We start from the raw sequence: 17,547 nt of genomic DNA, 5'->3' as shown, positions 1-17,547 counted from the left end.
AGCTGTAGGCGTCCTACAGCTGTCTAATCAGCCGATCGGGATGCACGTTTTTTAAAAAAATGCTCCCCAGGCAGGCCGCCTATATTGAAGGCGCCTCCGGGAGCCTAGGGAGGCCTGCAAGCTTACCTAAGAGCCTTAGGCGAACCTAGGCGGCCCTGCACATCTCCCTAGTAGAGGAAGAGACGCTTAAAATGTAGGCCAGTAAAATGCTGGCCTACATTATAAGTAGATGCGGCCGCTATACTTATCATGGCAAGGGATCTCCCTGCCGCAATAAGTATAGCGGCCGCAGCCACCTGTCTGATCACCGGCAGGAGGGTGCCCAACCCCTCCTGCCAGAACGCCGCCCCCTCCCCTGAAACTCTAGATCGCCGGCAGGAGAGTGCCAATTCCCTCCTGCTGGAACACCCCCCCCAAACTCCCAATCGCCGGCAGGAGGGTGCCGAACCCCTCCTGCCGGAAAGCCGCCCCCGCCCCCCGAAACTCTAGATCACCGGCAGGAGGGTGCCGAACCCTTCCTGCCAGAAAGCTGCCCCCAAACTCCCAATCGCCGGCAGGAGGGTGCCCAACCCCTCCTGCTGGAAAGCCGCCCCCCGAAACTCTAGATCGCCGGCAGGAGGTGCCCAACCCCTCCTGCCGGAAATCCGGACCCCCCCATGCTAACGACCTCCCCCCGATGATTCCCTTAACCTCCCCCCCAACTAACCTTTAAATGTTGGCCGGCTGGACGGGTCTTGCTGCCGTCCAGCCGACAGGCCCGCCTCGTCGAAATGAGATGGGCCCGCCCCTTCCCGGCCCATCCCCGCTTAGTCTAAGGCCTGATTAGCCCAGGCTCTAGAAGCCTGGACCAATCAGGCCTTAGGCGTAGTGAGTCCACCCATCCCCAATAACCCTAAGGTGTGATTGGCCCAGGCTCGTAGGCACCTGGGAACCATGTCAAAGGCTTTGCTGAAATGTAAGGAAATTATGTCTAGCATATGTCTTTGGTCCAATTCTTTGGTCGCCCAATCAAAAAATTAAATCAGATTTGTTTGGCACGATTTACCTTTAGTAAAACCATGTTGCCTCGGATCCTGTAAGTGTAACCCATTGGATTCTAGGAATTTCACTATCATTTATTTCAGCAAAGCTTCCATTATTTTCCAACTGAAGTGAGGCTTTCTGGTCTGTAGTTTCCTGCTTCATCTCTGTGTCCACTTTTGTGACTAGGAATCACATCCGCTCTTCTCCATTCACCAGGAATCACATCCGTCTCCAGAGACTTGTTGAACAAATCTTTAATTGTACCCGCCAGAACCTCTTTGAGCTCCCTCAATATCCTGGGATAGATCCCATCCGGTCCCATTGCTTTGTCCACTTTAAATTTTTTAAGTTGCTTCATTGGCTCCCAATCCGTTTTAGGATCAAGTTTAAATGTGCCTGTGTCATTTTTAAGCTTCTCTATGCTATGGAATATTTGGCCCTTTGGTCCCTTTATACTGGAATACTCATAGATTTTGCCTTTCAAGGAATACACAGAGATATAACCTACTGTTCCCTTCTTTCAAAGGAATTAAATCGGCCGGGGAAATTCAGTCAATCTTTCGCTGGACTGGGCTTCCTGACTGTCAGATTGATAGGTCAGTTACAACAATTTTGTAAAATCCTAAAAACTTTATTATTTACACAATACTTGAACAGTTTACCTAAATATTCAACGAATTGATTGCTCTACAACACTTATTTTCTCTTATGCTCTTGTTTGTTTGTTTTTTTTTGCTGGTCTTTAATTACTTGTAAACAGAGTCAAGCTCCACTGAGAGATGACCCGGTATATAAATCAAAGACTAGATTAGATTAGATTCATAAACACTTTCTTCCGTGAATAGTACGGTATCTTCTCTATTCTAGTCCTTTGCCTCAGTCCTATTCTAGTGTGTAACTTTGCCTCAGTCCTTCTCCAGGATTATCTTCCATCAACAAAGAACAGAAGTATTTGTTTAGCATGTTTGCTTTTTCCTCATCACTCTCCACATATAAGTTCATAGCATCTTTTAGTCTTGCAATTCCATTTTTCATCTTCCGCCTTTCACTAATACAGTAAAACCTTAGTTTGCGAGCATAATTCATTCCGAAAACATGCTTGTAATCCAAAACACTTGTATATCAAAGCGAATTTCCTCATAAGAAATAATGGAAACTTCACAACCGAAAAACTTTAATACAAAATACTGTATGTATTCGTATTGTAAGACCTTGCTTGTTTAGAACAGTCACTACACTCCTGCAGTGTCAGAGAAAGAGAGAAGAACCATCGGCTCAGTTGTGATGTGTGTGTATACTGTGTGTATACTGTATGTACTTGTATTGCATTTTTAGTCATTTGCTCTTCTGTTTGCGCTTTTGCCAGACATATCTCTCTCTTGGCTTCTTTCAGTTTTCCCTCTTCTTGAGTTTTTCATATTTCACAAATGCCAATTGTTTTGCCTTTATTTTCTCTGCCACTAGTTTAGAGAACCATATCGTTTTCCTTTTTTTCTTGTTTTTATTTATTTTCTTCACATAAAGATCAGGAGCCATTTTTATTGCTCCTTTCAGCTTAGACCACTGGTTTTCCACTTCTCTTATGTCCTCCAATCCTAACATCTCTTCCTTCAGGTGCTCTTCCATTTTACTAAAGTCCATACATTTGAAATCTAGGACTTTGAGTTTTGTGTGGCTACCCTCCCCTTTAGCTGTTATATCGAACCAAACCGTTTGATGATCGCTACTTCCCAGGTAGGCACCCACTTGAATATTAGAGATACTCTCCCCATTTGTGAGCACTAGATCCAGTATGATTTTTCCCTCATGGGTTCCATCACCATTTGTCTGAGCAGAGCCTCTTGAAAGGCATCCACAATCTCTCTACTTCTTTCCGATTCCACAGATGGAACTTTCCAGTCAGTGTCCGGCAGATTGAAATCACCCAACAGCAGCACCTCCTCTTTCTTTCCAAACTTTTGGATATCTGCAATCAGATCTTTATCAATTTGTTGCATTTGAGTCAGAAGACTGTAGACTACACCCACGTAGATAGAAGTTCCATCTTCTCATTTCAGAGCGATCGGTATTGCTTCTTCCTCTCCCCAGGTCCTCTGCATTTCAGTCGCTTGGATATCGATCTTTACATAGAGAGCTACACCTCTGCCTTTTTGACAATCTCTGTCCTTCCTAAAAAAGATTATATCCCGATATACTTGCATCCCATTCATGGAATTCACTGTGTGTCTGATAATTGGGATCTTAACAAGCAATTATTTGAGCTAATTGGTTTTAATTAAAATTTACATGCATACATTTGGGTGGAAGATCCATGCCTAAATTTGGAAATAGGAGGGTCACGTGTGGATCGGGTCATTCCTTGAATTTACACACATAGGCCTGGATTCACTAACCTGCCCAATTAGGCCCAATCCGATGAATTCAGGAATGAAAAATATGCAGAAGGGGGCAATCAGAGGAACGCCCCCATCTGCCTGCACGGATCGCTCTATAGCGATCCCCGCGCATGCATAGACTAGATGGTCTGTGCATGCCCATCTGAAACGTGACCTTTATTTTTTTTTGAGACAGCCCTGCCGGACAAGAAGAGCCCGTGATTTTCTCTGCATATTTTCTCTGCTTGCCTTTCAAATGGCATAGGAGTGTACTCTTTAGACTGAAAGCCTTGTAAAGAATTTTAGGCAAGCTGCCCAGTTTTGTGGAGAGTAGCTTCAGTGGCGTACCTAGCATATGTAAAGCAACACTTTCAATTGGTGACTACTATGATTGTAGGACAATGTAGTAATAAAGTTTTGCAGAAAACTATGTGAGACAAGTATCAACTCTAAATTTACTCAAAAAGAAGGAAAAAGCCTCAGAAAAAGGCCCTCCCACCGCCACAAAGGTGGATATCAAGGTGGTTAGACGGTAACCTCACAGGCAAAACCTTCGTTAAAATGAGTGTTTGAGCAGAAAAACTTGTGCTTCACATATACAAATTTGTAGATAGAGGAAAAACCACTTATCTTCAACTGATCGGCACACCGACGGAGGCCAGCGTTTCACCGACAAGCTGCATCAGGGTGTGACCCGACCGATCAGTCTTGAAAGAGCGGAAACTACCGCTTCAGAAGAGTCCAAAAAGATGGCACCCTGATGCAGCTTGTCGGTGAAACGCTGGCCTCCGTCGGTGTGCCGATCAGTTGAAGATAAGTGGTTTTTCCTCTATCTACAAATTTGTATATGTGAAGTACAAGTTTTTCTGCTCAAACACTCATTTTAACGAAGGTTTTGCCTGTGAGGTTACCGTCTAACCACCTTGATATCTACCTTTGTGGCGGTGGGAGGGCCTTTTTCTGAGGCTTTTTCCTTCTTTTTGAGTAAATTTAGAGTTGATACTTGTCTCACATAGTTTTCTGCAAAACTTTATTACTACATTGTCCTACAATCATAGTAGTCACCAATTTAAAGTGTTGCTTTACATACATTGGTTTTCAATATATCTGTGTTTCTGTACCTAGCATATGTGACACCCGGGGACCATCATTTTTTGATACCCCCCCATCTGTATGAAAAACATGATTTTTAGTAACAATCCACATGTCATACATGAATACCTAGGAAAAGGCAGCATCTTACATACTGCAGTGAGCAGTACATCAATAAACCCATTGTAAAACTAAATTAACCAGACTAATACAGATCAATCCTACACAGTCAATCCTAACAGAAAACCATGTCTTTTTGAACACACAGAACACAGAAAACACCTTCGCCTAGTACAGGGGTAGGGAACTCCGGTCCTCGAGAGCCGTATACCAGTCGGGCTTTCAGGATTTCCCCAACGAATATGCTTGACATCTATTTGCATGCACTACTTTCAATGCATAGTCATTGGGGAAATCTTGAAAACCCAACTGGAATACGGCTCTCGAGGACCGGAGTTCCCTACACCTGGCCTAGTATGTAATCACAAACTAGCCCCTCCCCCTTTTACAAAACTGTAGTGTGGTTTTTAGCCACGGTGGTAACAGCTCAGATGCCAACGCTAAAAAACGCTCTACAGTTTGGTAAATGGGGAGATAGAATAAAAATACGTAGACAAAGGTTAAACTGAAGCACCAAGAAGCTGGACTCTACATACAATGCAACATCACAGAAACAGCGATGTATCTCACCTAAAGCAAAAAATAAATAAATATAATTTTTTTCTAACTTGTCTTCTTTGGTTTCTGCTTTCCTCATCTTTTTGTCACTCTCTTCCTTTCATCCACTGTCTACCCTCTCTCTGCCCCTTTTATATGGCATCTTCTCTCTATCTATTAACGTTCTAGAAACTTTATGCATCCCCCTTCCATTTCTCCCTTCACCCCATTAGTTTGGCATCCATCTTCTTCCCTTTCCTCCTCCAATGGTCTGGCATCTCTCCTCTCCTCTTCTTCTCTTCCCTCTCCCACACCCACATGGTCTGGCATTTCACTCTCTCCTCTCTCCCTTCCCCCCACTTACATCAGCATCTGCCCCCTTTCTCTCCCTCCAACCCAATTTGATGCAGTATCCTTCCTCCTTATGTCTCTTTCCCTGCAATTCCATCAGCATCTGCCCCTTTCTCACCCTCCACACTCTTCCATACCACCCCGACCCCCTTTCTCACCCATCACCATGATTCCATACCACCCTGACCCCCCCTTTCTCACTCTCCACACCCTTCCATAACACCATGACCTCCTTTCTCTCCCTTCATCACCCTACTATGCTCCTTTCTTTCTCCATCCCAAATCAGTAAGGTCCCGCGATGACTGCTTCTGCTCCGGATTGAAGAGGCAGGGAGTTGTGGCAAGATCCCGCGATGACTGTGGTTGCCAATCCACCCCCCCCCCCCAATCGATGTCACTTACCTCCTCCGGAACAGAGGCGGTAGACGGTTCAGTCATCGCGGGACCTTTGTTCACTTCAGTGCAGCTGCCGACTCTGCTGTGTTATAAGTATGGCAGCCGGTGTTGAGGTGCCGTTTGGAGAAGCGCGGGAGGTTCTGGATCTGGCCGGCTGTGCACCCCCTTGGAGTGTGCACCCGGGGCAGACCTCCCCCCCCCCCTTCCCCTCTTGGTACACCACTGAGTAGCTTTAAGTTATGCTGAAATGTCCCTTTGTCTCTAAAGGAATCTCTCCATGTGCTATCAGCCATCAGTACTGTTTCTATGGGAATTATAAATGGAACCTCTGAGGAAACGCCTTATCCAAACAATGGGACTTCATAAAAATTACAATGACAAAACTAGGAAGCCCTGCGAGCCTGTGGTTTTAATCCGCTTTAAACCCGCGGGTTAAAACCACGGGCTCACTGGGCGGGGAAGGGCAGGAGAGCTTCGGGGAAGGGCAGGAGAACGGCGATGTGGCAGGAGAGATTCGGGGAAGATCGGGGCAGAGCAGGGCAGCATTCGGGGCGAGCAGGCAGGAGAGATTGCAGGGCAGAGAGCAGGGCTTCCAGTCGGAAAGATGTTTTTGACTGGTCCCCAGCAGTCGCTTCTTCAGGTGATCAGCCAGTACAGTTGGATCGGAAATTTGGTGTTATGAATCACGTCCCAGCCTACTTTGCATGTGTTTCATCTCATTTGCATGCACGGATTCAAAGCAGATCGCAGGAGAGATAAGTGAATCAGGCCGGATGGAAATTTGATAGTAAAGGTGTTGCAAACCGATCGGTACACAATCGGTTTGCTTTGTGAATCTAGCCCATAGTTATAGAATAAGGGGGAGCTGTGCCTAATTTAGGGCAAGAATGTATACCATGTTTCAGTTGGTGTAAATGGCCCTATCTAAAGTTAGATGCAGTTCCTTACATTAAACATTATCCTATAAAAGGTGCCTAACTGTGCATGCCGTTTATAGAATAGCGCTGAGCATTATTTTTTTGGTATTGATTATATAGCCTCCAAATTGCATAAAATACTGCAGCTTGCATGTTGTTTGGGTTGCCAAAATGGCCACATATCACCTCTTTACTGAAGGAGCTTCATTGGCTTCCAGTTTCTTGATGGGTGAACATAAGAACATAAGAACATAAGAAGTTGCCTCCACCGGGATCAGACCAGAGGTCCATCGCACCCAGCGGTCCGCACCCGCGGCGGCCCATCAGGTCCATGACCTGTCAAGTGTTCCCTGCCCTAAAAAAAAACCTATCCTTACTTCTATCTGTATCCCTCAATCCCCTTTTCCTTCAAGAATTTATCCAAACCTTCTTTGAATCCCTGTAGTGTCTTCTGCCCCACCACTACCTCCGGGAGTGCGTTCCATGTGTCCACCACTCTCTGGGTGAAGAAGAACTTCCTGGCATTGGTTCTAAACCTATCCCCTTTCAGTTTCTCCGAGTGCCCCCTTGTACTTGTTGTTCCCCACAGTCTGAAGAATCTGTCCCTGTCTACCTTATCTATGCCTTTCAGGATCTTGAAAGTTTGTATCATGTCTCCTCTAAGTCTCCTCTTTTCCAGGGAGAACAGCCCCAGCTGTTCTAGCCTGTCGGCATATGAAAGGTTTTCCATACCTCTTACCATTTTCGTCGCTCTTCTCTGGACCCCCTCAAGCAATGCCATGTCCTTCTTGAGGTACGGCGACCAATACTGGACACAGTACTCCAAATGCGGGCGCACCATTGCACGGTACAGTGGCATGATGACTTCCTTTGTCCTGGTCGTGATACCCTTCTTGATGATACCCAGCATTCTGTTTGCTTTCTTTGAAGTCTAAGGTTCTCTCGCTGATTCATAAAGCTTTGAGCAATTAAGCTGCCATCAGTCTGTGTTAAGAATATATCGATCGCACATACTTTGTGCTCAGCTGCTAAACTGTTGCTGCATGTTCCATCTTTTAGAATTGTCAGACTGAACACTTAGCGTTCCTCGATTTTTTTACATAGGGGGTGTGATGTGGAATTTACTTCCAGCAGAAACCAGACAAATTACTTCTGCTGTTCAGTTTAGGAAATGACTGAAGACGTGTTTTTTGCAGAGGTTTCTGATATCTAATGACAATGATGTCTTATACAACTTATTTACTGCAGAACTCGGACAAATTGCTTTTACTGTGTAGCTTAAGCGATGTTTGATAGCACACTTTTTATAGAGGTTCCCAATGGCGTACCTGGCAGGGCAGGAACCCGAGGCAGAGCACCCTCTCCTAAGGCCAGAGCACCCCCCCTCCTCCAGGCAGTGGGAAGGTGTGGGGATCGATTGTGGGAATGCAGGCTGCCTGCATGTGGCCGTCAGCTCTGCTGGTCCCACTCCCCAGAACAGGAAGTTGACATCATAGGGGACAGGTGCCGGCGAACCACAGACCTGTGACTGCTCCAACATCCCCGAGCTCTCTGCACCTGGAGCAGACTGTCCCCCCTCCCCCCACCTTGCCCTTGGTACCTGGTTCCTGGTATTTGTTGGAGCTGGTACTTCATATGATCAGTATGTTGTGTGTTTTTAGTTTGTCTGAATAATGATATGTATCAAGTTTCATGTTATGCATGTCTTAAGCGGAACCTGCTTAGTACTATAAGATTATAGGCTAGATTCACTAACCTGCCCGATTGTGACCGATCCGTGTCCGATCCGGGCAGGTCCGATGGATTCTGCAACAACGAATATGCAAATGGGGACGATCGGAGGAACACTTCCATCTGCCGGCACGGATCGCGAGTGTGTGATCCTGACGCATGCACAGCCCATCTGTAGATGGTCTGTGCATACGTCTAAGACCCGTCCGAGCTGCGACTTTTTTTTTTAAACTTTACCTTTTAGCCCAGCGAGCCTGTGGTTTTAACCCACTTTAAACCCGCGGGTTATAACCACGGACTCGCTGTGAGGGGAAGGGCAGGAGAGATTCGGGGGAGAACAGTGCGGCAGGCAGGAGAGATTCAGGTGGCAATTTGGGGGAGAGCAGGGCGGCAGGCAAGAGAGATTTGGGTGGTGATTGGGGGAGAGCAGGGCGGCAGGCAGGAGAGATTCGGGTGGTGATTCAGGGGATAGCAGGGCAGCAGAGAGCAAGGCGTGCAGAGAGCAGGGCTTCAGTGGAGCTGGAGAGTTGGAAAGGACGATTGTGCCAAAAATCCAAAGCTTCAGTCCATCCGTGCACAAAGCAGATAAAGGACAGACAGAGAGACTCGGAGTCAGGAACAGAGTGAATGAAAGCAGAAAGAACATTAATTCGTACCAGAAGATGGGACTTTCCCCCCGCTCATGAACCACATAGTACTCTTTGTCCTGGGGGAGGATCTTGGCCAACCCAAAGTCTCCAATCTTCACATGGTTGCTGTTCTCTACCAAAATATTTCTGGTGGCCAAATCCCGGTGTACATAGCGCTTCTCTCCAAGGTACTGCATACCCTGGAAAGCAAAATCTATTGTTATACCTTCAAAGACCAGAGTCAGGGTTGCCAAGAGATAGAGGATAGGACAAATCAATATATCTTAGTAGAAGGGGAACCTCTATGAGAACAGTAAAAGGGCAGCAGAGCAAGAGATTTATGGTGCCATCGGGAAATCTTTGGCATGCTCTGCTACATTTTTGGTCAGATAAGTTTTATCCAGACAATATAAACACACAAAATTTAGTTAGTGAGAGAGAGGGTGAGAGAAACCTGAAATACCGGGTTTGTCCTGCTAATTCTTCTTTAATTCTTCTCACATAAACTTCAGTTCTGTCATTGATATGGCTCTGTGGAAAACATTCACCACTCTCTATATTCTCTCATGTTACTTTTCCATCTCACTCTCTCCTACTTCAGGGGCGTTCTCATTCTGTGGGAAAGTTTCCTACTGGTACTCTGTCAAGACCCACTCTTCAGGTCATCTTTCCTCTTGCTCTACTTTACTTGAGAAGGCTAATTTCTAGTTTCCTCACTCTGTGTATGGCTTGGGGGGCAGGCTATGCACATTTTGAAGGCTCCCCTTTGTACTGGCTCTACCTTATTAATGTCCTTATGTTACCTACAGAGTTGCGCAGAGACAGAAATCAAACCTGTTCCCGCTGGAATCAAACCTGTCCCCGTCGGTCCCCGCCCATCCCCGCTGGAATCTAATCTGTCCCCGCCCATCTCCATAAACTTCAAAAGTAGTTATTTCATTTAATTTTGCTACTGAATTAAAGGCTCAGGTAGAGACCCATTTACAAATAAGCAAAAAGACACTTTATTAATTTGGAAATATTAATTGGGAAGAATACAGTGTTCCCCCACGTATACTAAAATTATTTAAAACTGAAAATATATTTGGGAGGGACTCTGGACTTGTCTGATGCAACTAAAGGAATGAAATTTAGTAGGTAAGACCTATGTATTTTCTCTTTCCATAGCTTCATCTGGCCAGTTCAGAATCTGTGGGATGTATCCAAGCAGTTCTCAAGATGGGTTGTGTAATCTTTTGTGTTTTTGTATTTTCTAGTCTATTTTTGGGTCCTGGGTTCAGCCCTCAAAGAGGTAGTGGGAAGTGGAATTATAAAGCAGCCAGGTGGTGCATAAAAAGTATATTTTGTAGGAGTATGCCTTATACAGTTACAGCTGCTTCTGTGTGTGCACGTCTGTGTGTGCTTCTGTGTGTGTCCTGCCTGAATAAATGAGAGCAGAGGAGAGAGAAAGCCTCTACCCTGCCTTAATGTATGGTGGGTATGTAGGTGTGAAGAGGCAGAGAGGGGGAAAAGACACAAGAGGGGAGGCCGAGAAAGAAAGGGGGGGAGGGTTTTAGCCTGTATTTATAGGCAGTCAAGCTGACGAGGAGGTGGAGGAGATACTGGATGATGAAATGGTGTATTTGTGTGATTAATTTTATTAGTTGTGAATTTTTTTTTAAATCATGACTAATAAATAACACATTAATTGTGTTATTAAGTGCAGTTAATGTACAGCCTTAATTTATAGTACTAAGCAGGTAGCCTTTCAGGGTAAGGAAGAAAACAGCAGTGAACAAGGAAGGAGAGGGAGGTAGAAGAACATGGACTTCTCGGAGTATCATCACTGCACCAGATTAAATTTGTTGTCCTCGTTTTTTTTTTTGTTTTTTTTTTTTTAGCTTAAAACCTCAAGTGAGTTACCTCTCTACTCAATTGATGCTCAGTTCACCAAATAGGTCAAGAGCTGTTTCGCTAACCAGTCCAGAAGCTGAACAGCCTGCTCTTCATCATCTGCTAGAGACAGAGAAATACTGAGCATCTAAGGCTGCACAATGCACTTGATGGACAGGACTTCTTTTTATTTTTCTCTCTGTCTCCATCCAATGGTCAATTGGCATAACCCACAGAACCTGGACTGATCTGATGAAGATGCAAAGGAAATCCAATATACAGATAGGTACATCAATGTATGTGAGGGTGTGTGTGAATGTGGTTGTGAGCATCTCCCTTTACCGATGCTTAGTACCTTGCAGATTTGCCTTGCATAAAGCAGTAGTTTCCCCTGGCACAGGTAATCTCGGTGGTTCTGTAAATATTCCCGCAAGCATCCGTTTGGGAGGTACTCCATGATCAACCGGAGATTCTTCCTTCCTGTAACATATGATTGAGACAACATAGGAAACAAATATGACAACTTACTTTTCTTTATTTGATTTATAGTCTGCTCTTTATTACTACATCATGGTGGTTCCTTTGGGATGAATTCCTAAATTTATGGGTCTAAAATGAGTTGGTCAATCAAAGTAAAGTAAGAATAGTGAAAAAAATGTAGGTTGTTAGTACACGCCACTGAAATTTGAATCTTAAATCTCAGCAAATGAATTACATTAGGGGGTAATTCTCTACAGATCACTAAAAGGCACCAGGATGCTGAGTGCAATGGGCAAATTCTATGTCACAGCAATTACATATGGAATTGATGTTGTAAAATACTAGTATAAGTTGGCATTTACATGCTAAAATTTAGATATGGCCGCTTACACCATATCAATGGCTGGTGTGTATGCAGCGACTAAATGTTACAATTGTGAACGTAACTGTTGGTTTATTATACCCTTAGGGTCGGATTCTGTATACAGCAGCCAAACTTGCATATGTAAATCTGTGCGCATTGTCGATTTGCATGTGCAACTTAATTGTTTAACAAGCTAATCAACACCGATCATTTCCAATTAATAAGCAATTATTGCCACTAATTGTCACTAATTAGAATTTATGCACACCACTTTCTAAGTACATTCTAAAAAGTGGTGTGCATAAAGTCTGGTGTGTGGATCTCAGTGTGTGGCCAGGGAAGGAGCATGGGCGTTCCTAAAAGTTACGTACACTGTTATAGAACATCTAAACTTATGAGAGTCTAGTTCAGGGCTGCCCAAGTCCGGTCCTCGAGATCTACTGGCAGGCCAGGTTTTCAGGATATCCACAATGAACATGCATATGAGAGATTTGCATATCAAGAAGGCAGTGCAGGCAAATCTCATGCATATTCATTGTGGATATCCTGAAAACCTGGCCTGCCAGTAGATCTCGAGGATCGGACTTGAGCAGCCCTGGTCTAGTTCATAAAGATATCTGTGAATTAGAAGAGTCGGGCACTTTATTACAATCTTAGACAAGCAAAATTAGCCTTGCCCTTGAGAAATTACCCTTCCAGTAAGATCAAGCAAGCTGACAAGGGTGGGGCGAGAGTTGTTATGAATAATAGAGTAGTTGTTCCCCATATTTCGAAGGCTCATCTTGCCTTGACTATAAATGGTGCATTTTAAAATTTATTTCCAATATTGTGGAACAGTTTGCCGGTGGAATTGAGACATAAAGAATCATTACAAAATTTTAAAAGACATCTAAAGGCACATTTTTTTTTGCAAATGGCCTTTTTAAATTGATTAGTTGAATTTGGGACTGCAGTCTGCATCAATTTGCACCAGTTTGTATCAATTTGCATTTATATAATTTTATATTTTTATAATTTATTTTTAATAATTAATTTTAGGTGTAATAAGGTATTATGTATTAGAAATGTTAATTTTCTTTTTTCTTTCTTTTTCTTTCCTATTTTAATGGAGTTCTTTTCACAAGTTTGATTGAGTTATATTGTAAACCGCTTTGATTCTTTTGGGCTGTATATGCGGTCCTTTTCCCTCTCTTTCTACAAATTGTATTTCTGCCCTTCGCCATCCTGTATCGGTAAGTTAATGTTTGTCAGTGCTTTTGATTGTTTATAGCATTATTTTGTAATTTGTTTTTAACTTATGTTCTTTTTATACTTTGTTTTTATATTATGTAAAACGCTTCGAATTTTAATAAGGCGGTAAATGAAATTTTTAAATAAACCTAAACCTAAATATTTTAATAAACATAAAATAGACTAACCCCCTCTTTTACGAAACTGCAATAGCAGTTTAGAGGGCAGGGAGCTGCGCTGAATGGCCTGCGCTGCTCCCAATGCTCATAGGAGCTCAATGAACATCAGGAGCAGCGCAGCTCCCCGCACTAGAAACTGCTATCGCCTAAGTGGAGGCCTAAGTGAAAGAAATCAAAAGACAGAAGACAGAATGTTCTATTAAAAACTTAAATGTGATTCAACACCCAGATTACAAAAGACTATAAACTCTATTGTAAATATTGCAAAAGAAGGGGGGGTTTACTCACAGACAAAGAAGAGAGTTTTTAATGAGTACTTCATCCTGTGACCCTGTGCTTCCAAATATGCACAAGTTCCTCTTTCTTCATCTGGCAGACCAGTAATATCAGCAAGTGGTTCAATTTTTGAACCTCTTTCTGTTTTCATAGATAACTTTCTAAGGCCTTCAATGCCAAAGATTCCATATTGCAGCAAAATATTGACACACATGATTAATATTTTGGAAAACTTGGATCAAAAAAGATATGTTATACACCAAGGACTTGATATTGAAACAACATGAGGCAGCTCAGCTACCTCCTACAGTCTATAGCAATCCCAGATATTCAAAACCAGAGCCATGCGTATGAATCAAGTATTGGGCGGCTGGTAGCTTGCTCTGAGATGCCAAGAAGCTGCTGATGGAAAATCTTTTCCTTATCATTTACCGATGGTCAAAAGAAAATCCAAGGTCTGGGTCTTCCCGGAGGAATCTAGTACCCCAGTTGGCCCGATGGATGTCTCTTTCGAGCGTGGAGCCCGAACGCGAGATCCGGAGTATTCCTCGGCAGTGAGAGGTGCGCAGGCTGAAGCATTGGACCTTATCTCTGGAGCAGCGGAGTCCTCCGAATTGCCCGGGGAAGTTGGAGGTGGAATCGGCCCAGGGCATTCTCTCTCCAGTCCAACAGAGTACGGGAATCGTCTCTAGAGGGGGGGGGGGGTCAAAGAAGCCTTTCTTACAGCCATTTGTGCAATCGGAGAGTGAGAAGCAGCAGATCCCCGAAGATTTCCTCAAGTTAAAAGCAACTTCTGTTGAGGTTACAGGTACTTTAATTCATGCAGTGGGCTCTGGAGCTCAGCTTGTACCCATGCAAAGACCCGAGGTTTTCAGTATTGAAACATTATGGGAAGCAATATCTAATTTACAATATCTAATTTACAACTCTCTCTGGGGACTCAAATGCAGCATCTCACAGCATGTTACATGACGGTTGTCTCACAGAATTTGGATTAAAAAATAGAGTATCAAGTCTGGAAAATAAGGTGGATGGACACGAGACCAGATTAAAAGTTGCTGAAACTCAGGCCTTAACGTAGGTTAAGGACAGTGGAAATCTTCATTTCAAAATAGAAATGCTGGAAAATGTGACTAGGGGATGTAATCTTCAGATTATTAATTTCCCAGTTATCACTTATGTCAACCCATGATATGTTTAAGAAATGCCTAACTGACATTTTGAAAGTACCCGAGTCCTATCCGCCTCTCTCTAAAATCTACTATTCACCTAATAGAGCTAAGCTCAAAATCCTAATCAGCAGAATTTGTCTGCTGATAGTTTGGATTTAACAAATTTCTTGGAGAGATCTAATAGTGAGACTCCGGTTACTGCTATGCTGCTGGTACAATTTGCTATTGATTCATATAGGGAATGAACAGGGCTGGATTAATGGGTAGGCCCAGTAGGCATGTGCCTAGGGCCCGAAGTTGTCAGGGGGCCCCTCACTGAAGAAACAGAGGACTCAGGTTTTTTTCCCTTTGGAAAGATCAGCAGCGCTGGGCCTGGGTCCTCCCCGCGAGATCGACAACACCCCCCCCCCAGCATCGACAGCAACGTGTCCGGAATAAGTGACGTCAGAGGGGGCTGGACCAACAGAGGTGGGGAGTTGCTGTAAAGGTCCCCCGATGACTGTGTCTGCTGGCTCTGCTCAGGGAAGAAGTAAGTGATGTCGGAGGGGGTGGACCGGCAGATGCAGTCATCGCAGGACCTTGCAGCAACTCCCCGCGTCTGCCGGTCCACCCCTCTGACGTCACTTCCTGAGCTGAGCTGGCAGCTGAAGTCATCGCAGGACCTTGCTCTACGGCATTGGTTAGTTTGGAGGGAGAGAGAGAAGAACATAGAAGGATGGTGGAGGGAGAGAAAGGGGGCAGGGTGCTATGGAAGGGTGGTGGACGGAGAGAAAGGGGGCAGATGCTAATGGAAGTGGGGGGAAGGGAGAGGAGAGAGTGAAATGCCAGACCATGGGGGTGTGGGAGAGGAAAGGAGAGGAGAGTGATGCCAGACCATTGGAGGAGAGAAGGGAAGAAGATGGATGCCACACCAATGGGGGGGAGGGGAGGAAGAGATGGAAGGGAGAGGCAGACAATTTCTGGAAGGTGGTGAATGTTACGCCAATCTTCAAAAAAAGGTGCGAGAAGAGACCCAGGAAACTACAGACCGGTGAGTCTGACCTCGGTACCGGGAAAAATGGTAGAGTCACTGATAAAAGACTGCATCATTGATCACCTTGATGATCACGGTCTGATGAGGACCAGCCAGCACAGTTTCAGCAAAGGCAGATCTTGTTTGACAAACCTGTTGCACTTCTTCGAGGGAGTAAACAGGCAGATAGACAAGGGCGACCCGGTCGACATTGTATATCTGGACTTTCAGAAGGCGTTCAACATGGTTCTGAATGAATGACTATTTCAGAAGATTGCGAGCCATGGAATCGAGGGTGAAATACTCACGTGGATTAAAAACTGGCTGGAGCATAGGAAATAGAGAGTGGGGGTAAATGGACAATTCTTGGACTGGAAGAGCATCACCAGTGGGGTGCCGCAGGGCTCAGTGCTTGGACCCGTGCTCTTCAACATCTTTATAAATGATCTGGACATATGTACAGCGAGCGAGGTGTAATTAAATTTGTGGATGATATGAAGTTATTCAGAGTACTGAAGACGCAGGGGGATTGTGAAGATCTGCAATGTGACATAATCAGGCTCGAGGAATGGGCATCGACATGACAGATGAGGTTCAATATGGATAAGTGTAAAGTGACGCATGTCAGTAATAAAAATCTCATGCACGAATACAGGATGTCCGGGGTGGTACTTGGAGAGACCGCCCAGGAAAGGGACTTGGAAGTTCTGATCGACAGTTGATGAAGTCGTACATGCAATGTGCGGCGGCAGCGAAAAGGGCAAACAGAATGCTAGGAATGATAAAGAAGGGGATCACAAACAGATCGGAGAAGGTGATCATGCTGCTGTACCGGGCCATGGTGTGCCCTCACCATGGAGTACTGCGTACAGCACTGGTCGCCATACAAGAAGAAGGACATGGTACTAAACTAAACTAAACTAAACTAAATCTTGGATTTATATACCGCATCATCTCCACTGATGGAGCTCGGCACGGTTTACATGGTTAGGGAAGGAACGGAAATCCAATGGAATTATATAAGTAAGAGAGGAGAGAGGTTTAGGTGTAAGAATGCCAGGAACGGGACGGGGTTACGTTTTGGAGAAGAGCCAGGTCTTCAGACGATTACGGAATGGTAGAAGTGGACTCAAATTGCGGAGAGGGGAAGGGAGACTGTTCCAGAGCTGAGCAATTCTAAAAGGGAGGGAAGAGCCAAGTTTACCAACAAGGGAGATGCCTTTTAGGGAGGGGTAGGATAGTTTTAATTTTTGCGAGGATCTAGTGGAGGTTGGATTTGAGGAATTCCAGGATAGCGGGATAAAAGGAGGGAGGATACCATGGAGGATCTTGAAGGTTAGACAGGCACATTTAAAGTGGACCCTGGAAATAACGGGAAGCCAGTGGAGTTTGGATAGGAGCGGTGAGACATGATCAAACTTACTTTTTGAGAAGATAAGTTTAGCCGCGGTGTTCTGTATTAGTTGGAGTCTGTGAATGCTTTTCTTTGTTACGCTAAGGTAAATGGAATTGCAATAGTCCAATCTGGAAAGGATAATGGATTGTACGAGGACGGCAAAGTGTTTTTGGTGGAAGCAGGACCTCGCTTTCCTCAGCATGTGAAGGCTGCAAAAACATTTTTTTATCAGGGAGTTGAGGTGGTCATTGAAGGATAATGATGAATCTATGGTGATGCCCAGAACTTTGCTAGAGAACTCCAGCTGTAGAGAGGAACCTGTGGGCAGTGGGATTGAGGTGGGTAATTGATCAAGTTTGGGGCCGAGCCATAGTAGTTTGGTTTTGGACTCATTC

General features: G+C 44.6%; 1 protein-coding gene across 2 annotated transcripts in view; it reads right to left on the bottom strand.

The window, feature by feature from the left end:
- Positions 1 to 17,547, bottom strand: part of JAK3 (Janus kinase 3) — a 138,665-nt gene that overhangs the window by 7,085 nt on the left and 114,033 nt on the right. For both annotated transcript variants that reach the window (XM_033957213.1, XM_033957214.1), the window contains exons 20-21: positions 11,399 to 11,523; positions 9,199 to 9,371 (exon numbers count right to left, since the gene is read on the bottom strand). In XM_033957213.1, the coding sequence (XP_033813104.1) occupies positions 9,199 to 9,371; positions 11,399 to 11,523 (298 nt within the window). The remainder of the gene's footprint in view (positions 1 to 9,198; positions 9,372 to 11,398; positions 11,524 to 17,547) is intronic.

This window comes from Geotrypetes seraphini, chromosome 8 (genome assembly GCF_902459505.1).
Source record: "Geotrypetes seraphini chromosome 8, aGeoSer1.1, whole genome shotgun sequence".
Lineage (NCBI taxonomy): Eukaryota > Metazoa > Chordata > Amphibia > Gymnophiona > Dermophiidae > Geotrypetes > Geotrypetes seraphini.
Note: the sequence above shows the minus strand (reverse complement) of the source record. Positions and strands in the feature narration are given on the sequence as shown.